The 27,844-nt window shown below is 38.0% G+C and overlaps 2 protein-coding genes across 11 annotated transcripts in view; one reads left to right on the plus strand and one right to left on the minus strand.

The window, feature by feature from the left end:
- Positions 1–27,844, plus strand: part of CYREN (cell cycle regulator of NHEJ) — a 188,927-nt gene that overhangs the window by 58,803 nt on the left and 102,280 nt on the right. The window contains exon 2 of one of the 4 annotated variants that reach the window (XM_033194687.1): positions 21,161–23,433. The exons of the other annotated variants lie outside the window; for them this stretch is intronic. Within the exon in view, the coding sequence (XP_033050578.1) occupies positions 21,161–21,169 (9 nt within the window). The 3' untranslated portion in view covers positions 21,170–23,433. Of the gene's footprint in view, positions 1–21,160; positions 23,434–27,844 lie in introns of those variants that run through there. 4 annotated transcript variants of the gene reach the window in all.
- AGBL3 (ATP/GTP binding protein like 3) overlaps positions 1–27,844 on the minus strand; it is a 142,667-nt gene that overhangs the window by 15,208 nt on the left and 99,615 nt on the right. For 4 of the 7 annotated variants that reach the window (XM_033194661.1, XM_033194665.1, XM_033194660.1 and 1 more), the window contains one exon: positions 4,042–4,273. The exons of 2 other annotated variants lie outside the window; for them this stretch is intronic. In XM_033194661.1, the coding sequence (XP_033050552.1) occupies positions 4,042–4,273 (232 nt within the window). Of the gene's footprint in view, positions 1–4,041; positions 4,274–27,844 lie in introns of those variants that run through there. One more of the 7 variants, XM_033194664.1, reaches the window with a different exon arrangement.

The following is a 27,844-nucleotide window of genomic DNA, read 5'->3' on the forward strand; positions in this document are numbered from 1 at the left end:
AGTTTTCTTTATCTGAACATTTCTTGACTTCTCCGTTATTTTCACTGGGTATAGGATTCTAGGTTGACAATTTCTTCCAGTAATTAAAAATATTGTGCTACATCTGGCCTTTGTGGGTTTTGATGAGAAATCCACTGTCATCTTTCATTTTCAGAAGTTAAATCTGGGGGGATGGGCATGGTGGCTCATGCCTGTAATCCCAACACTTTGGGAGGCTGAGGCAGTCAGATCACTTGAGGTCAGGAGTTCAGGACCAACCTGGCCAACACGGCGAAATCTCATCTCTACTAAAATACAAAAAGTAGCCAGGTATGGTGGTGAGCACTTGTAATCCCAGCTACTCAGAAGGCTGAGGCACTAGAATCACTTGAACCTAGAAGGCAGAGGTTTCAGTGAGCTGAGATTGTTTCACTGCACTGCAGCCTGGGTAACAGAGCAAGACTTTGTCTCAAAAAAAAAAAAAGTAAGTTAAATTTTGGGCTACCTTGGCATGAATTTCTTTGGGTGTATCCTATTAGTGGTCTGCTCAGCTTTTTGATCTGTAAGTTTATGTCTCCTGTCAAATTTGGCAACCTTTCAGCCATTATTTCTTTGATTTCCTTTTCAGCCCTGTATTCATTCTCCTGTCCTTCTGAAACTATGATATGTGAATATTAGATCTTGTCTTACAGTCTTACAGGTCCCTGAGGCTCTATTCATTTTATTTTAAGCCTATTTTTTCTCTTAGGTTTGGTTGGGTAATTTCTATTTTTCTCTCTCTCAATTCACTGACTCTTTCCTCTGTTTGCACAATTATACTGTTGTGCTCAGCCATTAAGCTTTTACAATTTCAGTTGTATTTTTCAATTCAAAAATTTCTATTTGGTTCTTTTTAATATTTTTTTTCTCTCTCTGCTGAGGCTTTCTATTTTTTTAATTTCTTCTAAGTGTGTTTATAAGTGTTTTTTGAAGCATTTTAATTGTGATTGCTTTAAAAATCTTTGTCAAAAAATTCTAACATCACTAACATCTCAGTGTTTGTATCTACTAATTGTCTTTTTTCAGTTTTAGATCTTTCTGGTTCTTGGTACAACAATTTACTTCTGATTAAAGCATGAACACTTTCGTGTTATGTTATGAGACTCTGGATCTTATGTAAACCCTCTGTTTTAGCTGCCTTTTTGTTACTTTGCTCCAGCACAGGGGGTGGGGAGATAAGACCTCATTACTGCAAGATTGAAGTGTAAGTCCAGGTTCCCCATCTGGACTCCACTGACACCAGAGATGGGAGGCTTCTAATCATTATTGGACAGATGTGGAGGTTCATCTCCATATGTAGCCTCCATTGAGACTGTGGTGGGGTCTAGATGACAATTAGGACATGGCTTGATTTTTAGTCATTACTTTCATAAGAGGTTCCTTATATATTAATACTTTGAATCTAGAAATGCACTCAATGAAGATGGGCCTGAGCATGAACGTACAGACAAATAGCGAGGTATTAACTAAGACCTCTTTGGTTACAAGTAACAGAAACCAATTCAAGCTAGCTTAATTTGAAAAAGCATAAGGTAGGGTAGGGGAAGAATTATAAGAAAGTACGAAGCTACTCATGGAAACAAAGGGAGAGGGAATTCAGTCAGGCTTCAGGAAAGGACTAGAACTAGAAAATGGAAAACTTCCAAGGCTTTTTATTCATCTGCAGTCTCTGCTTTTCTCTCTCCACAGGAAAGTTTTTACTTCCCTTAGCTCAAATTTGCATCCTACAGCAGTTTCATATACAAGACTGATCCACTATCTCTCATTCCAATTCCAAAGCATAGGGAAAAATAATCTGATTGGCAATCATGCCAGTGGGTAGAGGTCACATAATTACAAACGCAGCTTTTGGAAGTGCTACTGTTATGTAGACACCCCCAAAAGTATCTGATATAGGTGTATATGGAAATATTAACAAGTAGGAAAGCAGCAAGCAAGGCCTTTCTTAACAGATGATCTCACTACAAACTTAAACATTGTCAGCTTGATTTTATTGTTGTTGTTATTCTTACAACTTAGTTCTTTATGGCTGCCTTTTCTGTTTTATATATCGTTTGTTTGACTGTCTCAACACTCTTACATACTATTACTTATAGTAAGTGATTGCAGGGTAAAATGAGAGTAAGCAAAGAATGAGAAGATCACACTTTGCTAAACCATCTTAGACATTGGTCTAAGTTAGGATTAAGGAGAAACTAGTTAATGTGCTGTACGAGTTTGCTGAATTATCATGTTGAACGTGATATAACATCTGAATGTAATCATAGGGCTGAAACCTCATTGTCTGTTCTGTTCCTAAGCCAAAATGAATAGGGTCTACGTGGATTATTAGGTGAATTGCACTTTAACAAGATGATTTACATACCTTAAATTTCTCTCTGGTCAAACATGGGTCAGATTTCAAATATGGAGGAATAAATCTCATGCTTGGCATTCCATTTGGTAATGATGAAAATTCTTGAGAAAGATTATGCAAATCAAAATATAATTGGAGAGATTTTTTCACTTCCAGGAAGATGAAGTAGATGCATTTTCCCTATTCTTTGCACCAAAAATAACTACAAACCCACATAAAATGAACAAAAGGCAACTCCAAAAGGTAGAAAGCAGGCAGGCTAGCTAGGGACTTCAAGAACCAAGGAACAACACAATGGTGTCTCCTGGGTTTTCTTTTTGCCTCATATATCCAAGACTTGGAGCTGAAGAAGCTAGCAACCTGAGAACACAAATGTGCCCAGAAACATGCACAAAAAGCTCTCAACAATAGCCTGTGTTATGTAGAAAAGGACCAGGAAAGGGACAGCCTACTGATACAGAAAATGTTAGGCAATAACCACTGTACTCCAGCTAAGCGCCACTGATAAACAGTGCCCTCACTCCCACCCATGTAAGCAGAGGCAGAGGGGCTTACACTTCCACTCTTATGAGGTATAATGAGGGATCTCAAACTTCTGCAAGGATGGTGTCAAAGAAGGACAAGTAGAAGCCAGAACTTTGACTCTCCCACTAGCCTATAAAGAGTCTGTCTCCTCCCGCAGGGTGTCATTGGAAACCAAATGGGGAGCCGAGATTTCCACACTCAATGGACAGAAATGAAGTACCTCCTTCTCTCCCCATTGGGCTGGTGTCAGAGGATGCCTAGTGAAGAGTCAGGGTTTTCACTAATGCACAGTAGCAATGGTTCATAGCCTTTACCCATTTTCTTATGAAAGTATTTGTAAGTTTCCAGTTGATATGTAAGCACTCTTTGTATATTGGTCATGTTTTTCACTTTATAAAGAGAAATGGCAATGCATAATGATGAAGTTCAGGAGGACTCTGGAGTCAGGTCTAGGTGGATTTGACTCCAGATTCTACTACGTATTGGCTTGTGAGGCTTTGGACAAATTATTTAACCTCTTAGGACCTCAATTTTCTCATGTGTAAAATGTAAAGTGTATACATATATAACTTAGAACAGTGTGTAGCACATAAGAAGTACATTATAAAAATCTGTTGATAATATTACTATTGCATTTATTATTTTCAGCTTGTCACTGTCTTTACTTTTATTTACACACGTTTTCTTTTGGCCTTAGAGGTGTTTCTATTTTTTATCTTTAGAAGAAAACTGGGCTCACTCTTTCTGCTTTCATCTGAGTATCAGCAAACTGAAGTAGCTCAGGTTAATTATTTTTAATTCTGGTTACCCCATAGGATTAGAAAGTTACCCCACAGGATTTAAAACAGCTGACAATATTCAAGCCAGGCTATAATCATACTTTATTTATGCATACTTTATTAATAGATCTAAATTAATGAGTAGTTTCATGCAAATAATCAATTAAATAAGGCCTGATAACTTACTCCTTCACTTATCCAGTGTTTTCTGACAGCTTTGGGTCTTTGTTCTTTGCCAAATGTGATGTAGCTGACATCATTTTCAAGAGCAGATTTTTTTCTTAGGATAATAAATTAATAAGCCCTGCTTTCTTTAAAAAGATTATTAAATAGCTAAGAGTGATAAAAACTGTATTGACTTACTGATGTTGGATTTGGAAGTTGGTTCTTGGATTGAATAGCTGTTTTATCTGAGTGGTTTGCATGTTTTTAGGGTTATGCATGATGGGGAGCAAATACTGCAATATTTCTTGAGTTTGAACTATTCCTTTATCCTTGTAGCTTCTTTTTTCATCATCTGTCCAATTTATGCCAGTCTTCTTGCTTTGGAAAGATATGCATTCTTTTATTTTGCTTTTTAAGTTGTGGTGCAGATCTGGGGAGCAACCACAAAAATATGTACAGGGATATAAACTCTATTCACAATTACTTATTGGGCATTATTATATACCAGGGATTTTATCTAAAATTCCTTGCCCATCTGAAGCTTGTATTTTAATGACAGTGGGCAGAAAACAAACAAGTAAAATATATATTATGTTAGATAATAATAAAGTTTACAGGATAAAGTAAAGCTGCGGAAGGGAGTAGAGAATTCTTGAGGAGTTGATTTCCACTTTTAAAAAGGTGTTAAGAGAAAGCCTCCTTATGAAGCTGACATCTCATGGAATTTAGGAAGCAAATCATGCAAGTTTTAGAGGAAAGATAATTTGAGGCAAAGGCCGTGAAGTAGGAGAATAGTAGTGTGTTCAAGAACACCAAGAATGCAGTCAGTGGCTGGAGGAGAATGAACAAGAGGGAAAGTTATAAGGGATAAGTTCAGGTAGGTAACATGGACTCAGCTCATGTAGGGCCTCACAGGTCAGTAGAAGAACTTTGATTTTTACTGAGTGTGAGATGGAGAAGCATTGGAAGGCATTGAGCAGAGGAGTGTCAGTCTGAGATTTGTTTGGACAAGATTATGCTGGTTGCCAAGTTGAGAACAGATTGAAGAGAGGCAAGAGTGAACAAACAGGGAGATCTCTTGGAAAGGTGCAGAAACAATCCAGGAGAGATGGTGGTAGCTTGGACCAGGGTCGTGGAAATGGCTAGAAGGGTGAGAAGTGGGGTGAGAGTATTCTGGGTACATATGTGGATTTTATAAAGAATTGGATATGAGATAAGAGAATAAGAGCAGAATCAGTGGTGGCTCCAAAGCTGCTAGTTTGAGGAAATGGCAGTATAGGGATATGGGGAGACTGGGAAGGGCATGTTAGAAATCCCTTCTTTATTAGATGATACAAAGGAATTATTGTTTTGTTAATGGAGACACTGGAATATAATAACATTTTAAAAAATGTTTATCCTACCCCGTATTAGTTAGGATGACTGCTATAAACAAACAAACAAACAAACAAAAACCTCCAGAAAATAACAAGTGTTGGCAAGGATTAGAAAAATTGGAACTTTCACACATTATTAATAAGAATGTAAAATGGTACAACCATTGTGGAAAACAATATGATGGTTCCTCAATAATTAAAAATAGGATTACTATATGACCCAGCAATTCCACTTCTGGCTATATCCCCAAAAGAATTGAAAGCAGGGTCCCAAAGAGACATAGACACATTCATCTTTATAGTAGCAATATTCATGATAGCCAAAAGTTGTAAGCAACACATGTGTTCATTCATGAATGGATTAGTAAAATGAGGTATATTCATACAATGGAATGTTATTTAGTCTTAAAAAGGAAGGAAATACTGACAAATGCTACCGTATTGATAAACCTTGAGACCACTATACAAAATAAAATAAGCCAGACACAAAAAGACAAATACCATATCTGTCATTCAAATATGTGACTCCACTACCTAATTTGACTAGAATATTCCATTGACTAGAATTCTATTTGACTAGAACAGTCAAATTCATAGATACAAAAGTAGAAGGATGGTTTCCAGGTGCTGGGGCAGGGGAGGGGGAAGTGAGGAAGACTAGGCATAAAGTTTCAATTTTAAAAGAGAAAAAGGAGTTCTGGAGATTGCACCACAATGTGACTGTACTTAACACTACTGAATTGTACACTTAAAAAGAGTTAAAATGGTAAATTTTGTTATGTGTATTTTATCACAATTTAGAGTCAACATACTTGGGAAGCGAGGGTAACCCTGAGTAAAGCCTGAAGGAAGACTAGTAGTCAGACATTTAAAAAAAGTCATAATTTATAATTGTCATGCTTAAATTGGTCCGTAGACAGCATAAGAGAAAGTAGAATATATTCAGAATAAAAGCAAGAAATACACTGTGCTTTGTTAGTGTTTATCTAGTGATATACACTAAACTGTTTATAGGCAAAATAATATGATTTATAGAATTTATTTTAAAATGCTCTAAGGGAAAAGTGGTGGGAAAACAGATGAAACAAGAGTAGCAGGATGCTGATGAGGATGGGTGATGGGCATCAGTGGACCCATTATTCTATTCTTTCTACTTTTGTTTATGTTTGAAAATTTCTACAATAAGTTTTTTGTAAAAAATTATCTATTCTTAAAAGGAAAATAAAAAGATAAAGCATGCATTGCATTAAGCTAGATCTGAAAGATAATGTATGATTACAATATCTGGCAATACTGGCATATGAAATGAACTTATTTACAGTTTCTTGATAAACCATTCTTAGGCCACTCAATAAACATTCACTGAATGTAGGCTGGGTGTTGTAGCTTACGCTTATAATCTCAGCACTTTAGGAGGCTGAGACAGATGGATCACTTGAGGTCAGGAGTTTGAGACTAGCCTGGCCAACAGGATGAAACCCTGTCTCTACTAAAAACACAAAAATTAAGTGGGCGTGGTGGTGAGTGCTGTAATTCCAGCTACTCAGGAGGCTGAGGCAGATGAATTGCTTGAACCCAGGAGGCCGAGGTTGCAGTGAGCCAAGATTGCATCACTGCACTCCAGCCTGTGTGACAGAGCAATACTCCATCTCAAAAATAAATAAATAAATAAACATTCACTGAATGCTTATTGTATATCTGGCACTATTTTTGTTTGGTAAATAGATGTGAAAAACATAGTCCCTGCCTTCAATATGTTAAGAATCAGGACTAGAGAGCAAAAAGTAAACTATCTATTAGAATATACTTCATAGAGATAAACCAGGACACTTACTACATACATATACTTATAGCCATACTTATAGATGGGGGCAAAGGGTATTGGGTAAATGAATGAACACAAGTCAGCCAAGTAAAAAAGAAGGAGAGTGATCTAGGATGTGGGACTAACATGGCACATTCAGGAAATCATAAATGTGGTGTAGAATAATTGGGATATCAGGTAGGTATGAAGACATGGTTCCAAACTGGAAGCCTTGTTTGCAGTAACACTTTTGAGAGATCCTCTAAGATGGGAATAATTCATAACTGATAATGCTAAATAACTATGTTTTGAACGATACAGTTAGGGGGCCATTGAAGACTTTACACAAGATAATCAGATTTGCATTTTTGAAAGATCACACTGGGACCCAGGAAAACAAAAGGTGGAAAAAAAGTGAAACACGAGGCAGGGAGACAAATTAGGAGGCTGATGCAGTTCTTCAAGGGAGGCAAAATGAGGGTCTGAATTAGCGGCAGCATTAGGATGAAGAGAGCAGATTCAAGAGAACTTTTAGAGGTAGAATGGATAGAGCTTCATGTTATTAGAGACCAAAAAACAGAAGTGCATAACATTAGGATAAGTCTTGGGTTTATTACTTAGATAACTGGATGATGGCAGTACACTGACTGAAACATGGGATGCAGGAGAAAGAGATTGGCAGTGGACAAGTTGAATATAAGTGCCTGTGGGGAAAAACAGATGGAGATATCCAGTAGGCAGAGGAGTATGAAATTCAGGAGAGGCTTAGACTGAAGATTAAAAAATATGATGGTCATCAGTTGCTGGCTGAAGTTGCAGGTAGGGATGAGAGTGCTCAGAGATAAAGTATGTGGTGACAAAGACCAAAGGATGGACTACTGGAAAATAGCCTACTTAAAATTTAGGCAGAAGTGATGTCCTACATGGGCTCCTCTTCATATATTTCAACACATGTTTTCATGAATGGCTAGAGAAACAGGAGTAAAACCAGGAGACAGTAATGCCACACATATGACACTCAGATTGTGAAATAGCTCAATGAATCAAGGGAAAGAGTTTAAAGGCCCTGGGAATAATCAACAGTAGAGAAGTCAATATGGCTTTGCAAATAACCATTTCATGGTATGGCAACAGTAGAAACATTCTCAAGCACTAGGTTGAGAAGTATACAAGTGAGGAAGTGAAGGTAATGAATGTTGGCTATATTTGAGGAAGGTGAGAAAGAGGGCAGTAATTAGAGTTATTTTACTAAGGAAATTGATGGACATGGGATCTAGAGCACTGCTGAATGAATTAACCTTAAACAGAGGGATATTTATTTCTGTGAAACAAGAAGGAGGGATGTTTGAGATGAGTTGATTTGTTGATGACCTCTCTGGTTTTTGTTTCTGTTTCATATGCGAAGTAAGAAGTGAGGTTATCTACTGAAGGTAAAGGGGAGATGTTAGGTAGGAGAGAGAGAGGAAAAGATTTAGAATAGTTACTTTGGAGAATGGAAGAGGTAGTTGATCAAGTATATGTATATGTAAATTGTGCAAACAAGAATGTGTAGTGCCATTTGGTAATGTAGTTTTTCTGTAGCAGGGCTCTGTAATCTAAGATGGGGTAGAGATGGATAGTTAGATTCATCTAGAATTACAGTTGTTCAGCATTGGCTTAGTCAAAGGATAAGGAGGCAAAACGAGATCTGATTAAACTTAAGAGCTTCTGCACAGCAAAAGAAACTATCAACAGAGTAAACAGGCAACCTACAGAGTGGGGAGAAAATATAGTAATCTGACAAAGGTCTAAATATCCAGCATCTATAAAGAACTTAAAGCAATTTACAAGAAAAAACCAAACAACCCCATTAAAAAGTGGGCAAAGGACATGAACACTTTTCAAAAGAAGACATACATGTGGCCAACAAGCATATGAAATACAGCTCAATATCACTGATCATTAAAGAAATGTAAATCAAAACCACAATGAGATACATCTCACAGCAGTCAGAATGACTATTATTAAAAAGTCAAAAAATAACAGATGCTGGCAAGGTTACAGAAAAAAGGGAATCTTATACACTGTTGGTGGGAGTGTAGATTAGTTCAACCATTATAGAAAGCAGTATGACAATTCCATAAGGAGCTAAAAACAGAATTACCACTCAGCCTGGTAATTCTATTACTGGGTATATACCTAAAGCAATATAAATCATTTTATCATAAAAATGCATGCATATGTATGTTCACTGCAACACTATTCACAATAGCAAAGACGTGGAATCAACCAAGATGCCTAACAATGGTGGGCTGAATAAAGAAAATGTGGTATACATATACCATGGAATACTATGCAGCCATGAAAAGAATGAGATCATATCCTATGCAGGAACATGGATGGAGGTGGAGGCCATTATCTTTAGCAAACTAGTGCAGGAACAGAAAACCAAATATCACATGTTATCATTTATAAGTGGGAGCTAAATTATGAGAACACGTGGACACAACAAGGGGAACAACAGACACTGGGCCTACTTGAAGATGGAGGGTGGGAGGAGGGAGAGGATCAGAAAAAGTATCTATTGGGTACTGGGGTGATGAAATAATCTGTACAACAAACCCCCGTGACATGAGTTTACCTATATAACAAACCTGCACATGAACCCCAAACTGAAAAGTTTAAAAATAAAATAATATCATGATGAACATCCTTACATTAAAAAAAAAGCAGTTGAAGCAGTTGAAGAAAATTACAACACAAGGAATGGAGAAAATGTGCTAGAAACGTGGATGAGGTTGCAAGAGCTGAAATGTAACCTATATTCCTTAAATTTGGAATTGAGCTAATGTAGATTCTCAATCTGCCTGGCTCTGCTTATTTATACCTGTCCAGATTCCAACTTTCAGTGAGATATGATGTGACTACAGATATCTAATTATTCCCCTCTCAGTCTCCTACTGAGATGGAATGTGAAAAAGAGGAAACTGACTACCATGAGAAAACAGTAGGGATTATGGGTTTCCATATGTCAGAAACTTGAAGGTCTTTCCATTAAATACAGTGCAGATGGATCAGATAAAACTCCTGTAGGCTGATTTTTTAAAATCTCTCCTAAGAAAAAGCAGGCCGGGTGCGGTGGCTCAAGCCTGTAATCCCAGCACTTTGGGAGGCCAAGACGGGCGGATCACGAGGTCAGGAGATCGAGACCATCCTGGCTAACACGGTGAAACCCCGTCTCTACTAAAAATACAAAAAACTAGCCAGGCGAGGTGGCGGGCGCCTGCAGTCCCAGCTACTCGGGAGGCTGAGGCGGGAGAATGGCCTAAACCCGGGAAGCGGAGCTTGCAGTGAGTCGAGATCCGGCCAGTGCACTCCAGCCTGGAGGACAGAGCGAGACTCTGCCTCAAAAAAAAAAAAAAAGAAAAAGCAGCATGCATATTAAGAAAATAAAGAAACACCAGAAACATTCTATAAACATACTGTAACTCATACGGATGAGAGTTTGATTCAAGAACAGATTATTGATAGTTGTGAGAGTATATTTTTGACTTCATTTAAAACATTTTCTATATTCCTGAATATAAAGAAACTACTATAAGGAACTCCGAAGCTACTATAAAGAACTCCCTCTTAAACCTATCACTCAGCTTCAATAATTTGATTTCTTTTTGCTGCAGTGATTGATTAATATTTAGAATCTACCAAGAGCATTAAAATAAATGATTATAGACAGCTAATATAAGCAGAAAATCTATGCAGGTGAAGCATGTTCCAATGAAAGAGAAGTAATTCCTGGAATGCCATGACTTATTTCAAGGTGCGGATGGTCTGGCTAAGTAGAAGAGTGGATTCTGCTGGAGTATTGTGTTTGTGTTTACCAAGTTCAAAGAAGAAATGACATAGGTATAAAACAAGGCGTTTATTGGTTGTACATTTGGTAAATTTTTTCCAATATGTCTCATGCATTTTAAGTTTCTTAACAGTATCTTTTAAAGAGAATGATGAAGTTCATTAAGCAAATTTTTCTTTTACAATTGGTGTTTATGAGTACTACTGGAGGAGTCTTTTCTTATTCCAAAACCACAAAGATTCTCTCCCATGCTTTTTCCTGTGAGTTTTTATAATTTTAGCTTTGATATTTAGATCTATGATACATTTTGAGTTAATTTTTTTGCTATGGTGTAAGACAAGGGTTAGTGTTAATTTTTATATGAATATTTAAGAGCCAAACAGATGATCATTTTATGATCTGGAGATGGGAGATGGGGTAAAACCTTCCAAGCATTAAAGCAATTAAAAAAAAAAACCCATGAGAGAGGACCAAAGTTCTCTCATACTGAAATTACTCTTGGTGAAAATTTAAGCCTTCATGAAATGGTCTATTGGCTTGTCATAGCCACATAATACTGAGAACATAAGTAAGTGTGGTGCATATTTTGAGATGCATTTTTTTCAATGCTTTGGATTATGTCAATGGAGTATAAAATTATATTGGCCAATTATTCCATATTGTTATCTTTGATATTATTAACACTTTTCAAGAATTAATGAATAGAATAACTGTTTTTGATAAAACACTTTAGGGAAGGTAAACTAAAAATGTCAATTCATTCCAGAAACAGAAGAAAATATTATGATAATTATCATTTCCATGGTAGTACAATTTTTAAGACCTAATGAATAAACTTTATGTTCCATTGAAGGTCAGCAGATAATATTTCAGTAATCACAGATTTGGAGCAGATGAATTTGACTTTAGCCTTACTTGCTATAATTTAAACTAACATGAATTACCGTTGTATTAGTCTGTTTTTATGCTGCTGATAAAGACATACTCGAGACCGGGTAATTTATAAAGGAAAAGAGGTTTAATGGACTCATGATTCCATGTGGCTGGGGAGGCCTCACAATCATGGTGGAAGGCAAAAGGCATGTCTTACATGGAAGCAGGCAAGAGATAATGAGAGCAAAGTGAAAGGAGAAACCCCTTATAAAAGCAATGGATCCTGAGACTTATTTACTATCACGAGGACAGCATGGGGGACACCACCTCCATGATTCAGTTATCTCTCACGGGGTCCCTCCCACAACATGTGGGAATTATGGGAGCTACAATTCAAGATGAGATTTGGGTGAGGGCATAGCCAAACCATTATCAGTCCACCCTGGCCCCTGCCAAATCTCATGTCTGCATATTTCAAAACCAATCATGCCTTCCCAACGGTCCCCCAAAGTCTTAACTCATTTCAGCATTAACTCAAAAGGGCAAAGTCTCATCTGAGACAAGGCAAGTCCCTTCTACCTGTGAGCATGTAAAATCAAAAGCAAGTTAATTACTTCCTAGATACAGTGGGGGTACAGGCATTGGATAAATACACCCATTCCAAATGGAAGAAATTGGCCTAAACGAAGGGGCTAAAGGCCCTGTGCAAGTCTGAAATCCAGCAGAGAAGCCAAATCTTAAAGCTCCCAAATGGTCTCCTTTTACTCCATGTCTCACATCCAGGTCATGCTGATGCAAGAGGTGGGTTCCCATGGTCTTGGGCAGCTCTGCCTCTGTGGCTTTGCAGGGTACAGCCTCCCTCCCAGCTGCTTTCATGGGCTGGCAATGAGTGTGGCTTTCCAGGTGCATGGTGCAAGGTGTCAGTGGATCTACCATTCCGGAGTCTGGAAGACACTGGCCCTCTTCTCACAGCTCCACTAGGTAGTGTCTAGTGGGAACTCTCTGTGGGGGCTCTGACCCCCAGCCCCCACATTTCCCTTCCACACTGCCCTAGCAGAGGCTCTCCATGAGGGCCCTGACCCTGCAGCAAACTTCTGCCTGGACATCCAGGCATTTCCATATATCCTCTGAAATCTATGTGGATGTTCCCAAACCCCAGTTCTTGACTTCTGTGCATTTGCAGGCTCAACACTATGTGGAAGCTGCCAAGGCTTGGGGCTTGCACCCTCTGAAACCATAGCCCAAGCTGTACCTTAGCTCCTTTTAGCCATGACTGGAGCAGCTGAGATGTGAGACATCAAGTACCTAGGGTATACATAGCAAGGGGGCCTTGGGCCCAACCCATGAAACCATTTTTTCCTACTAGACCTCTGGGCCTGTGATGGAAGGGTCTGCTGCAAAGGTCTCTGACATGCCCTGGAGACATTTTCCCCATTGTCTTGGAGATTAACATTTGTCTTCTTGCCACTTATGCAAATTTCTGTAGCCAGCTTGAATTTCTCCACAAAAAATGGGGTTTTCTTTTATATTGCATGGTTAGGCTGCAAATTTTCTGAACTTTTATGCTGTTTCCCTTTAAAACTGAATGCTTTTAACAGGACCCAAGTCACCTCTTGAATGCTTTGCTGCTTAGAAATTTCTTCCACCAGATATCCTAAATCATCTCCCTCAGTTCAAAGTTCCACAACTCTCTTGGGCATGGGCAAAATGCCGCCAGTCTCTTTGCTAAAACATAGCAAGAGTCACCTTTGCTCCAGTTCCCAACAAGTTCCTCATCTCCATGTGAGACCACCTCAGCCTAGATTTCATTGTCTATATCATTATCAGCATTTTGGTCAAAGCCATTCAACAAGTCTCTAGGAAGTTCCAAACTTTCCCACATTTTCCTATCTTCTGAGCTTTCCAAACTGTTTCAACCTCTCCCTGTTACCCGATTTTGGGTATCTTTACAGGAGCACCCCACTCTACTGGTACCAATTTACTGTATTAGTCTGTTTTCATGCTGCTGATAAAGACATACCAGAGACTAGGTTATTTATAAAGGAAAAGAGGTTTAATAGACTCACAGTTCCACATGGCTAGGGAGGCCTCACAATCATGATGGAAGGAAAAAGGCACGTCTTACATGGTGCAGACAAGAAAGAATGAGAGCGAAGTGAAAGGGGAAACCCCTTATAAAACCATCAGATCTTGTGACTTATTTACTACCATGAGTACAATATGGGGGACACCACCCCCATGATTCAATTATCTCTCACTGGGTCCCTCCCACAACACATGGAAATTATAGGAGCTACAATTCAAGATGAGATTTGGGTGGGGCCACAGGCAAACCATATCAACCATGATGGACTATATTAGTCAGTATAGTCATCAATAATATGAACTATATTAGTCTTCAATTAGTTAAGGGCCACTCTAAAGAGTGAGGAAGTATAAAATGGTTTCCAACTGAAAACCCTATGTATAGGAAGCAGAAGTTACCAGAATGCCTTTTTGTTTTCTTGGTGGGTAGTGGTGAGGATGAAAGGCATCAAGTAACAGGAAGTATTAGGAATACAGCAATTAAGTTTTTTTTAAGGCTGTATTAAACTGAAATAATTTCCTTCTATATTCAACTCATATGCAAATTAAATAAAGCAAGTATTTTTCACAGACAGCACTAAAATAGCTATCGATCCCATCTTTTTACAAAAGTAGTTCCCATAATCCAAGTTTCACAGGATATGTTAATGATGATATAGTGAAAACCATCTTTGTATGTGTGAAAATCTTGAACAATAAAAACCAGTAACAACCTTCTGTTGGTATCCTTGTCTTCTCAGTCCAAGTAGAAGTTTGTTTGCCCATAGGAGACTTCAAGGATGTCACTTTGAAACAGTTTCCAAACAAATCAGTTCCTTTGAGGGGAATTTTTTTCCTAGATTGGCCTTTCAGTGATTTCTAAAAAATGTTCGTGTTGGTCTTTGCTATGACTCTGAGTCATACTTTGGGAGATGAAAAAAATTGGGTCCTCTGATTTCATTGTCAACAGTAAACTACTCATGTAAGAGTAATGTAATAGCTATGTTATATTTGCATATTACACCTCAGGGTATGCAACGTCTTTTAATACATTATCATACTTGGCGCTCTGATCAGTCTCATGATGTAGGCAGGATGGCCAATGTTATTCTCATGTTACACAAGGGGAATCAGAGAGGTTAAGCTATTTGCTCAAGATCACATAACTAGTAAGGGGCAGAGGCAGGTCTAGCATTCACATCTTCTAACTTCAGTACTTTTTCTATTACCTTCTTTTGTCTTGATACATCATTTGATTTCTTTCCATAGGACATGATAAATAATACATGCTAAAAAATTAAGTCAGTTTAAAATAATCAATTCTAGATCCAAGTAAAAGTAGGCCCAAAGATGCTTTACATGTTGGTCTCTTACCTAAATTTCTATATTTCTGGGGCAAGAGAGTCTACATCTTTCATCAGAACCCATTTTATTAACAGAAACTAAGTTTTTAGAAGAGAAGCCAGGAAGGAAGAAAGGATATACCACGGTCTCTCTGTTGCACAAATCTAGCTGGTTCTCAAATACTTACCTATGGTTACCTATTCCACCGTCCAGACAGTTGTTTATATTATTCCTAAGTAAGGGGAAACTTGCCAAGGGTGATAGAGATATAATAATTACTGGTTTAGACAAAACTATAAAGTTTGTCTGTTATATTTGATTTCCCATTCTCTTCTTTCTCCAGTTTTTAGTATTATTCTTATCCCCCCATGACCAGTGCTCCAGTTGCTACAATGGATAGTAAAACATTTGATTGTCATTCATTCTAAAGTGCTAAATGATTATCTTATGCCAGCAGTGTTTCTTTTTAAAAAGAGAAACTTGCCGGCCGGGTGCAGTGGCTCACGCCTATAATCCTAGCACTTTGGGAGGCCGAGGCGGGCAGATCACGAGGTCAGGAGATTGAGACCATCCTGGTTAACACGGTGAAACCCCGTCTCTACTAAAAATACAAAAATTAGCCAGGCGTGGTGGCGGGCACCTGTAGTTCCAGCTACTCTGGAGGCTGAGACAGGAGAATGGGCATGAACCCGGGAGGCGGAGCTTGCAGTGAGCCGAGATCCTGCCACTGCACTCCAGCCTGGGCAACAGACCGAGACTCCGTCTCAAAAAAAAAAAAAAAAAAAAAAAAAGAGAGAAACTCAGACAATGCAATGCTAAATGCACAGAAATAAATACCTAACTAGATTTTAAGGCATCTATTGGGGTAGTCTGGGGATATTGAAATCTTCTCAGAACCTGCTAAAACACATCTTGTGGGGCACTAGGTATAAAACTGACCTAGTCCCAGATACTATGTAGAATATGAGGAGACATCTGATTAGCAATGGTTATCCAAAAGGTCACTTTTACCTGTTGCTTTAGTTCAAAATCAAAATCTCATAAGACAGAGGAAAAGGTATAAGGTAGTCAGGTAGAAGAAATCAAGTACAGTTCTCCTACCTCAAATATTTTTTTAGAAGCCAAGAAGGGGCTTGTTCAGGTATTTTCACTAAAAAAGAGAATATTCCATAAAACATCTGAAGTTAGGTTTTAAAAATCAATAAGACTTAATTTTTAACTTTCTTGACAATTACTTCATCCACATATTTAATGGCTAGTTTAATTGTGCTTATTTTCAATTAACCTACCATTGTTTCATTCAGACACACAAAATATATGTGTACATATTTTCCCTGGAAGCCTTTAAATTAAACTGTTTCAAGAGAACAGCAAACAATATAAATACCTAACCTATCTAATAAGTGTTAAACATTTCAGAACTGAGTATATCTATGTTAGAATCTATGAAAGACAGTGACAGGTACACTAAGGTGACCAACTTTTTAGAGAGCCAATCTAGGACACAGATATACCAGGCCAAAAATAGTCTAATATATAATAATTGCATACACATAGTATTTTAAAATGAAATATGAAAGTAAGTGTTTAACATTTTTATTATTCTGTATTATTTGCTTTGTTGTTATATACAGGCAATTATTTAGGCAAAACAACAACAGGACTAGGTAACAGTGGCAATTAGTAGTAATAGAACAGATTAATAGTATGTGTGAGAAAAGTGATGTTTTTATAATGTTTCTCTCCTCTGATACAGATTTTAGCTCTTTAGTGGATATTTAAGTTTTATATGTCATATTATTATTGTATATTCTTAGGTTATAGATAAGACCTTTTGAAAGATCAATGTAAATATTTATTAAAAGCTAACAAGGATATATTTCTTAGTATCCCATTATAAAGTAGGATATTTTTGCTCTTTCTGTTTCTTTTTCCAATAATACTTCTTTGAACTGCCTGCAGCCTTTGGGATATCTTTCTTCGATGTAGTGATTAAACAGAATACACTTGAATGCCAAATTCCCCGTGATAAGATCTGCTCTTATCAAGCCCACATTACACTGCTCTTGGTATCATTCCAATGCAATGACATCAAGTTAGATATCCTGTCAACAAAAATGTTTTGAGCATGGAATACAGTTGGCATTGTTTGTGTGGGCTCCACATCCGTGGATTTAACCAACTGAGGATGGAAACTATGTAGGAAAAAAATGCATCTGTACCAAATGTGTGCAGACTTTTTTCCTTGTCATCATTCCCTAAACAATACAGTCTCACAACGTTTTACGTAGCATTCACATTGTGTCAGGTATTAGAGGTAATCTAGAGATGATTTAAAGCATACTGGAGGATACGCATAGGTTATATGCAAACACTATGCCATTTTAGAGCAGGACTTGAGCATATATGCAGATTTTGGTATCTGTAGGAGATCCTGGAACTAATCCTCCATGATACCAAGGGATGACTGTATTTAGACTTTACTTATTAGCAATGGCCGGTATTGAGACTTGTAGGAATTGGTTTCCAGCTTTTCAAAACTGTCCACTCACTTTGTATCTATAGACCTATTTTGGTAGACTAGCTGTTTGCCATTTAGTCCCTTTGCATCTATAGATTTGTCATGTAGGGTTCCATATCTAAAATGTCCTGTTTATAGATTATCTAAAGCACATTGAATGTCACTATAAGTTAAACTTCTCTTTCTCAGGGAAAAATGTTTTTAAAGCACTGAGGTAATTTGAACTTAAACTGAGCATAGATTACAAATAAATTATAATGTTAGTACTGTTTAACTTGTATACTCCTTTCTAGTGACATATTTTTGAGTTCTGAGTCAGTCCTATTTCCTCCCAAATGCCATTTTTTACCATACATGTCTTTGTCACAACCTACATATAATATCAAACAACTCAGGCACATGTCTAAGGAGGATCTCTTCTTCCATTTCTATAAAGTCAGAAGTCTCATTCAGTGCTTCTGTATGTTTTCAGGAAATTAAAAAGTGACCCCAAACTTTTATTACAAAAGCCTCAATGTCACAGGCTAGCAAATCATACCCTTCACAGTACAAGGTGTGGAAGACATTTAGTGGGTAAGATCTTTTCATTTTCTTTGATAAGAAGTTCACAGACTGAATGAAACGTGCCAAAATTTACATTTTCACTGCCAATAATGCAGATTGATGAGCAAAGTCTAGTCAGTATTTGGACAAAATATTAGCTAGCAATATTTGGTTTTATGTTTTCTTTGGTTTCATTAAAATATTCATAGAAATCAGGATTATTTGAAACCCTGCTTTTCAAATCAAAGTACCTAAAAGCCATGGGGATTTTTTCTTTTGTTGCCATGATTCAGTGTATCACTTGATACACTGTAGAAAACATTATTGCTGGTAAGATCTGACAAAATGAGCTCTACCCTTTAAGAAGCCAACACATCTTTTACAAAATTTTCCCTTTATTGACCCACGGGATATTTTAGTTGTAACCTTTGAACCAGGAAATGTAATTTTACCTTGTTTCATCAAGCAATCAAGGGAATGAATGATGTGATAAGCATTCATTTGTGTGGTATGCCCAAGCGAATCCACCAGCTATTATATTCAACTGAGCATTGGTATCTTCTTGGGTCATAAAAACACTTTCAATTGATTTAGAAGTACTTGCTTGTCTCTTCCAGGACTCCCGAGGTTCAGTCTTCAAGTGTGCTTTCACATCCTTTCCTTTATGATGCCCAGTCCCAAATTCTTTTCTGCATATTTTGTCATATGCTCTATTTTGGGTATCTTCCTAGTTGTATATGTTCTTCCACCAGTCGTTAAAAGACTAGCCATATATATCCCTCCTTCCTTTACCCTTCCTTCCTTCCTTCCTTCCTTCCTTCCTTCCTTTCTCTTTCTTTCTTTCTCTTCTTTTTTGGTGATGTTCTATTTTGGGTATCTTCCTAGTTGTATATGTTCTTCCACCAGTCGTTAAAATAATAGCCATATATATCCTTCCTTCCTTTTTCTTTCTTTCAAAAGAATAGCCATATATATCCTTCCTTCCTTTTCTTTCTTTCTTTCTTTCTTTCTTTCTTCTTTCTTCTTTCTTCCTTCCTTCCTTCCTTTTTTCTTCCTTTCTTTCTTTTTATTTCTTCCTTCCTTCCTCCCTCCTTCCTTCTTTCTTTTTTCTTTTCTTTTCCTTCCTTCCTTCCTCCCTCTTTCTTTCTTTCTTTCTTTTTCTTTCTTTCTTTCTTTCCTTTCTGTCTCTCTTTCTTTCTTTCCTCTTTTTCTTTTTTGGTGACGTTTGGGCCATGCTGGCATTGGTATTATACTAATTTTCTTTTCATTGTCTGAACTCTTAGGAAACATGATCCCAATATTCACAACACTGAAATTAAGTTAGTTCTATCTCAATATAAGCAAAACAGTAAACTCACAGGTAAAGTCAAAGATTAATTTTTTTTGAGAGCGAGATAGAGTCTGTCTCTGTCACCCAGGCTGGAATGCAGTGGCACTATCTTGGCTCACTGCAACCTCTGCCTCTCAGGTTCAAGCAATTCTCCTGCCTCCGTTTCCCAAGTAGGATGCACTACAGGCATGTGCTACTACACCCAGCTGATTTTTGTATTTGTAGTAGAGACAGGGTTTCACCATGTTGGCCAGGCTGATCTTGAACTCCTGACCTCAGGTGATCTGCCTGCCTCGGCCTCCCGAAGTGCTGGGATTACAGGAGTGAGTCACCGCGTCCTGCCCAAAGATGAATTGTTAGCACTCCAGATTGCAACACACTTAAGTTGCATGTCAGTCCACCTCTACTCAGAGTGATGCTCCCCTGGATGATCCATTATTGTGAGTAGCAAAAATCATAGTTGCCAACATCAGCAGTCAAGGGGAAAAAGAGTGACAGTGACTTTGAATGGTGGATAATCTATGATGTATCCAATTAGCACACACACAAAAAAGTGTTGCTTCCATTTTCTATTTTGGGGAACTGAAAGCAAAGATAACATATGGCTTTTGTATTTTCTTGCCTTTTAAAATGCTTTAAAATCTTTTGTTGGTCATAGGACAGTGAGTAACAAAAACTGAAGTTAATAGGCCTTTACTATGGGGTTTTATATTAATCTGACAAAGAATTAGACTGTTTAATGTTTGCTGTAGCCACTGGTATCGAAGGCTTAGAATTCCTCTAGGATCTTTGTTTTTGTCTCTCCTGTTGTCTTTAGGGTTTCCGAAGAACAACTTACCAGATAGAATCTGTGTCTTTCTTGTTGCTCTATCAGCTGTAAGCCACTGTGATTATACTGGAGTCATGTTGGTGTGGTGGTAAGGTATGGGGGAGAGGAAGTATCCTATAAACTTATTTTTAAATCTCAGTCTAAGTGGGCCTGTGTTCCTGGGCTGACATTAATAAGTGTTTCTTAGCTTTTCTTCCTCTGACCCTCCAGTGAGACAGGAAGACTACAGGAGGTTGGAGTTGCAGAAATATCCCTCCCCCAAAATGGGATAAGGTTCTGGTAAAGCCTCTTCACCTTGTGAACTTAGCAGAGTTACAGGCTTAACATCAGTGACTATCTTGGGCTACTGACTCCATGCTGAACTGCTGATGAACTTTGAGACCAACAAGGGAACTATGAAAGCCAAGTTCCTTTGCAAACATCTGTGCTCTCAACAATACAAGGGAATGGATCCCAGTCTTGAAGGGATTCTGTATATAGTTTTTCCTTGCCAACTGATGCAAATGCACCATGCTACTAATGATTAAAGCCTTCTTTGTTTGGTAAACCAATGAAAAATCTGACAAACAACTTATGTAATCTGAATAAATTCCTATAAATGTAAGGCCTCTTGCCCCTCCTGGGTGGTATGGTCTCTGACTACTACCCAGGTTGCAATTCCTATTCTGAATAAATGCTTCATTTGTCTCTAACCTATTGATTTTCTCCTTTTAGAGTTAACACCCTAAGAGAATAGGCCCTTGTTATGGAGAATGCTCTGGGTGTATTTCACAATGTTTACTCTTCTTCTCTCCTTCCCAGAGCAACTAAGAGGTCTTTCTTGGCTCTGTGAGAACCTGGTGGGATTCCTGAAGATAAAGTCCATGAAAGTGAAGCTCCATACAAGACTATGGCCACCAGGAGTTTCTCACTTTCAAGCTAGTGTGCACTCAGCCTCTGGCAATTTGTTAAAATCACTGTTTAAATGTTCCTACCAGTTTATGATTCTAGCAGCTTCTGCTTCAGACAAGCAGATCTCAGCGGTGACTCCCTGGATTCGTCTGTCTCTTCAGATTTCAGGGTGAAGGTTTACTTGTCAGCCTCCGTTCTCTGATGGATCCAATAAGTTGTTGATTTTTAGTTTGTTCGGCTTTTTCTTGTAAGGACAGGAATGTTGACTTTCAAGCTTTATTCATGTTGGAGCTAAAACGAGAAGGCCCCTTACTGTCTGCTTAAACAGTAAGTCTATGTTTTCTTCTAAGAGTAGTTTTAACTCCTACATTTGTTTCTATGATCCATTTTCAATTATTTTTAGTGTATTGTATAGGGAACAGGGCCAACTTCATTCTTTTGCATGTAGATATCCAGTTGTCCCAGTACAATTTGCTGAAAAGACTATTTTTTCCCCATCCAATTGTCCTAGCATCTTTGTTGAAAAATCAATTGAAATATATATAAAGGTTTATTTCCATATTTTCAATCCTATTTCATTTATCTATATATTTACCCTTAGGCCAGTACCACACAGTCTCGATTACTATAGCTTGGTAATCAGTTTTGGTATCAGGAGTCCTCAAACATTGTTCTTTTTAAAAATTGCTTTGGTTATTCTGGGTCCTTTGCATTTCCATATAAATTCAGGCTTGGTTTGTTAGTTTCTGCACAAAAGGTCGCTGACATTTTGATAGGGATTGCACTGAATCTGTCAATTTGAGGAGTATTGCCATCTAGCAATATTAAATCTTCTGATCCATGACCATAGAGTTATCTTGCCATTTATTTAGAGCTTCTTTAATATAGTTCAACTGTTTTTTGTAGTTTTCAGTTTATAAGTCTTCTACTTCTTTTGTAAAATTTATTCCTAAGTATTTTGTTCTTTTTGATGCTAATGTAAATGGAATTGTTTTCTTAATTTCATTTTCAAAATGTTCATTGCTAGTGTATAGAGGTATAATTGATTTTTATAACAGGTTTTTGAAGATGTAATTCACATACCATACAGTTCATTCATTACAACTGATTTTTGCCTATTGATCTTTTATCCTGCAACCTTGTTGAACTCATTTATTAGTGCTAATAGTGTGGTATGTGTGTGTGTGTGTGTGTGTGTGTGTGTTCCTTCAGATTTTCTGTATACAAGAACATGTATTCTACAAATACAGATGGCTTTGCTTTTTTCTTTCTAATCTGGATGCCTTCTATTTTTATTTTTTTGCCTTATTGCCCTGCCTAAGCCTTCATTATAATGTTAAATAGAAGTGTTGAGAGTGAATATCCCTGTCTTGTTCCAGGTCTCAGGGAGAAAAGCATTTAGTCTTGCACTACCAACTATGACATTAGCTGTAGAATTTTTGAAGATGGCTTTTTTTTGGTAGAGGAAGATTCTATCTTTCCTAATTTGTTCAGTGTCTCTTTTTTATCATGAAAAAAATGTTGGATTTTGCCAGATACTTTTTCTGCATCTATTGAGATGACCATGTGTCTTTTTCTTTATATTCTATTAACATGATATATTGTTTAATTTTCATAATTCCATATGTTAAACTAACCTTGCATTTCTGGGATAAATCCTATTTGGTCATTGTGTATAATCTCTTTTGGTTTGGTAGTATTTTGTCTTACTTTTTCATTCTAATTCTTAGTAGATATAGAAGTTGGTTTAAAAAAAAGTTCAATTTATTTGGTCCCTGAAACCTTAACAATTACCTTTTCTGAGGAACCTTTTCTGATTTGCTCCTACACACAAACAACTCCCATGTAACCCCATAACACAGTAAGTAGTATTTGTTTCATATTACTATGTCTATTGACTTGTCACCCACTCTGCTATATTTTATTTACCGTTGTACCCAAGTATCTAGCACAACCACTCACTATTACAAGTTGGCACCTCTGGGAAGGAGAGAAACATCAGATTTTTTTAAAAGAACGTGAACAACAATGGAAAGATTATGTAACAAAGGTTGAATATAAGAGAGTGGCTAAACCACAGAGTAGTTTCAGGATGATTAAACCTCAAATAAACTAAGACTTGAAGAAAATGTTGACAACAAAATTTTACATAACTATATTTAGAATAAAAATATACCAGTGAATGTTCAGATTTATACTTTGGAATTATTTTGTAATACTTATGGGTGACAAAGAGCAGAGTTCCTCAGCTCATAAGTTACTTTTCTCTTTTCTATTAAACAGAGTTTTCCTCTAACTGGAAAGGGGAGAATAAATAGTGAAAGAGATGAGAGAAATCATAAGGCTCTGAATGAGTTCTCCCATCCCAGACATATTACATTACAAGTAAGGAAAACATTTACATATAAGATCATAGAACCATTGAAATAGTCTTTTAAGAAGTCAAGGAAGTGATTTTCCTCTCCACCCTAAATGCCCAACTTCTCAGTTAAGACTACATCATGATTTAAGAATTAATTTATTTAAGAAATCATTCTTGCAGATTTCCAGGTGGATTAGATTCCCTTCGCTGAGCCAGCAGACTAACTTGTACATAACTATGATTCAATCTATCTCACTCTTATTTTAAAGAATCGTTTGAATCTTATTAAACCTTGGTGCTTATGCCTTAAATGATGAGTAGCTAGTCTAGCTGAAGAGAGGGAGAAGTATGTTTCAGGCAGTGAAGTCAGTATGAGCAGAAGCAAGGAGGTGAGAAGACTGATATACGGTGAGGCAACAAGATCATCTTTGTAAAGGTCAGGGTCACAGGATCACTGGAAGTCTTTCATGTCATGTTAGAGAACTTGGTTTCTATGCTGCAGCTAGAAGTTGTCAAAAAATTTTTTTTATTTCTCAGAGCAGTGTCAGCAAGATGGCTGACTAGAAGACCCTAGTTCACACCCCTCAAAAAGAACAGTGAATAAACAATGAATAAACAATTACACTTGACCTGTGAACAACACAGGTTTGAACTGTGTGGATCCACTTATACATAGATATTTTTCAAGCAAACATGGATCAAAAATACAGTATTCAAAGGATGTGAAACCCGTGTACATCAAGGGTCAATTTTTTGAAAATACGGGTTCTACAGGGCTGACTGTGGGACTTGAGTATGTGTGGATTTTGGTATACATGGGGGTCCTGGAACAAATCCCCCACATATACTGAGGGGCAACTATACGTTTAATGAAAATAACTAAGGGAGTGCACCAGAGTGCATGAGAGGAGTGACAGAAACCCTGGTGAGTGCAGAAACTAGGGAAAGCTATATAGAAAATGGAAGGAAATGCCAGGCCTCTACCACCCCATCCTCCAACCACGATCAGCTGGGAACCAGGAGGAACTTCTTCCTACAGCAAGGAAGAGAAAGCAAGAGGATCCCAGCAACCTCCATCAACACAATGGATACCCATTGACTTCACCACTGGAGTCTCCTGCATTCCTTACAGGCACAGTTCTTCCTCACAGCTGAAGGATCTTCCTGGACTCCACTAGCTGTGCTCTCCACAGAGAAGGAGCTGTCATTTTGGAACTGGAACTACAGCAGAAGTATGTCTTGCACCAGGAGTAAGTAGCTATAGCTCCCCTTCATCCCTGAGACTAGGCTCTATAGAAACACCCCAGGGCTGGTGGTCCAACATCCTCAAACTGAGCTCCCTGAAACTCAACTGAAGCTATTACACTCTCCCTCCCCTTTCATCCTTAGGGTGAAGCTTAGGTGGTACCCTGCCTCCTGGGAAAACAGTACCTTGGCTGCTCAGTGTAGTCATGCCTCTGCAGTGCCTAAGTTAAAGCAGTACACTGTATCCCAGGAAATGGTGCCTTGGTCACTCAGAGTGGTCATGTACCCCAGTACCTAAGCTGCAGTAGTGCCCTGTATCCCAGGGAAATGTTGCCTGGGCCACCCAGAATAGTCACAGCCCCCAGCCCTGAGCTGTAGCAGTACATTCCGCTTGGAGGATTGGTGTCTTGGCTAAGCTGAGCAGTTGTGCATCCCAGGACTGAGCTGACGTAATACCCTGTGTCCCAAGGAAATAGCAGTGGCTGAGCTGAGACACCCCACCCTACAGGCCAAACAACTAGACTATTCTGTTTCCCTGGAGTTGAACTAGTCCCTTAGAGTCTGAGCTGCTGAGATACCTCCTCCCTGGAAAATGGAGTCATTGCTCTGCTGGGCCCTCTAGGGCCCAGATGACAGCTGTACTTCACCACTCTGGGGTACTTGCACCTGGTCTCACAGAGTCTGTGATATACCGACCCTCACTATTCCAGGGTCTAAAGTCACTACTACACAGTGCTTCATCCACTGGAATCTGGGTTATCACTGAGTCCTATTGCCTCAGGTTCCTGAATTGTAACCATATCCTGCCTGCTGGGCTCAAACTTCCAGAGTGCTCCTTAATCCCCAGAGTCAGGCCAGTGCTGAGTCCAGCTTAGGAGTAGAATCACAGCTACAACCTGGCCCCATGGGATGCTTCAGATTCGTAGACCCTGGCTCTGTGGGGGAACCTACATCCAACACTGCCATAGAGAGTGAACATGCACCAGAAGATCCAGGTGCCACAATAGTTTCATGAGTCCTTGAGTCTAAGACTGTGGTCCCACAGCCACTCCAAGCACCTGCACCTGGAACCCCATACCACTGCAGCTGCTTGTAGGTTGTGTCAGGCCTGACAACAAGAGGGATCTCTTCACCTAAGTCTCCCCAGTATGGGGAAAACAAAAATAGGAATACCTCAAAAGCCCTTAAGAGTGAAGAGATTAACAACTTTTGCTGCTGCTGCCACAAACCTCTACAGCCTATACCACTGAGGCAACCACAGTTATTGCTTATGTTGAACACAGACGAAAACTTCATGGAGACTATACCACTGCATCTATCCAGAAACAAGTCAGCACATCCTTCCCAAATAGCACACAGATACCCAACTGCAGGTGAAAGTCTCTCTACAAAAGCCACTCTGGAAAGTTTGGAAGGGGCAATCATTCCACCAGATGCACAGGCATCAATGCAGGGACACAAGCAACCCTAAAAAGCAAGGAAATATGACACCACCAAAGAACCATAATAACTTTCATAACCAAACTCCCATGAAAAGGAAATCAACAAATTGCTGGAAAAATAATTCAATGAGAAACTGAGGAAACTCAATGAGGTACAAGAAAATACAGACAGATAATTCAGTGAAATTAGGAAAACAATTCATAATATGAATAAGAAATTCAACATAAATAGATATAATAAAAAAGAATTATCACAGCTGAAACATTCAATGAATGAAATAAAAATTACAATAAAGAGCTTTGATGGCAGACTTAATCAAGCAGAGGAAAGAATCTCTGAACTTAAAGACAGGTAGTCTGAAACACCCAGTAAGAGGTTAAAAAAAAAAAGAAGAATGAAAGATAGTGAAGAAAGCCTGCAAGACATATGGGACACCATTAAGCAAACAAATATTTATATCATGGGAGTTCCAGAAGAAGGGGAAGGTGTAGAAAACCAATGTCTTGAAATAATAGCTGAAAACTTCCCAAGTCTGGGGAGACATATGAGATCCAGATCCAGGAAACTTAAAGCTTCCCAAATAGTCTCAACTGAAAAAAGGTCCTCATCAAGGCACATTATAGTCATATTGTCAAAAGTCAAGGACAAAGAATTCTAAAAACAGCAAGAGAAAAGCATCAAGTCACACACAAGGGAATCATCATTAGACTAACAGCAGATTTATTTGCAGAAGCTTTACAGGCTAGAAGAGAATGGGATTATAAATTCAACGTGCAGAATGAAAAAAAAAATTGCCAGTCAAGAATATGAGACCCAGCAAAGCTATCCTTCAGACATGGGAGAGAAACAAAGTCTGTCATAGACAAGCAAAAACTGAAGTAATTTATCACCACTAGACTGGTCTTACAAGAAATAATCTAGGGAATACTACATTTTGAAGGAAAAAGATAATCACTATCATTAAAACATATAAAAGTATAAAACTCACTGGTAAAACAGATACACAAAAGGGAGAAAAGAATTAAACCTTATCAGTATAGAAAACCATTAAATGACAATGATAAACAATAAGAAGGAAAAGATCAAAGGACATACAAAACAACCAGAAAACAACAAAATGATAGGAGTATGTCCTCACCTATTAATAAAAACCTTAAAGGTAGGTGAATTAAATTCCCCACTTAAAAGATATAGACTGTCTGAATGGATTTTAAAAACCAACTATATGCTGCCTACAGGAAACTTACTATACCATAAAGACACATTTAGACTGAACGGAAGGGATGGAAAAAATATTCCACACAAACAGAAACCAAAAGTGAGCAGAAGTATCTATACTTATATCAGATAAAACAGACTTTAAGTCAGAAACTATAAACAAGAGACAAAGAAGGTTCTAAGGATGAAGGATCAACTCAGTAAGAAGATATAATGATTGTGAATATATATGTACCCCACACTGGAGCACCCACAAACATAAAGCAAATATTATTAGATCTAAAGGGAGAGATAGAATTTGATATAATAATATCAAAGAGGACTTT

The sequence above is a fragment of the Trachypithecus francoisi genome, unplaced genomic scaffold (assembly GCF_009764315.1).
Source record: "Trachypithecus francoisi isolate TF-2019V2 unplaced genomic scaffold, Tfra_2.0 Lachesis_group4, whole genome shotgun sequence".
NCBI lineage: Eukaryota > Metazoa > Chordata > Mammalia > Primates > Cercopithecidae > Trachypithecus > Trachypithecus francoisi.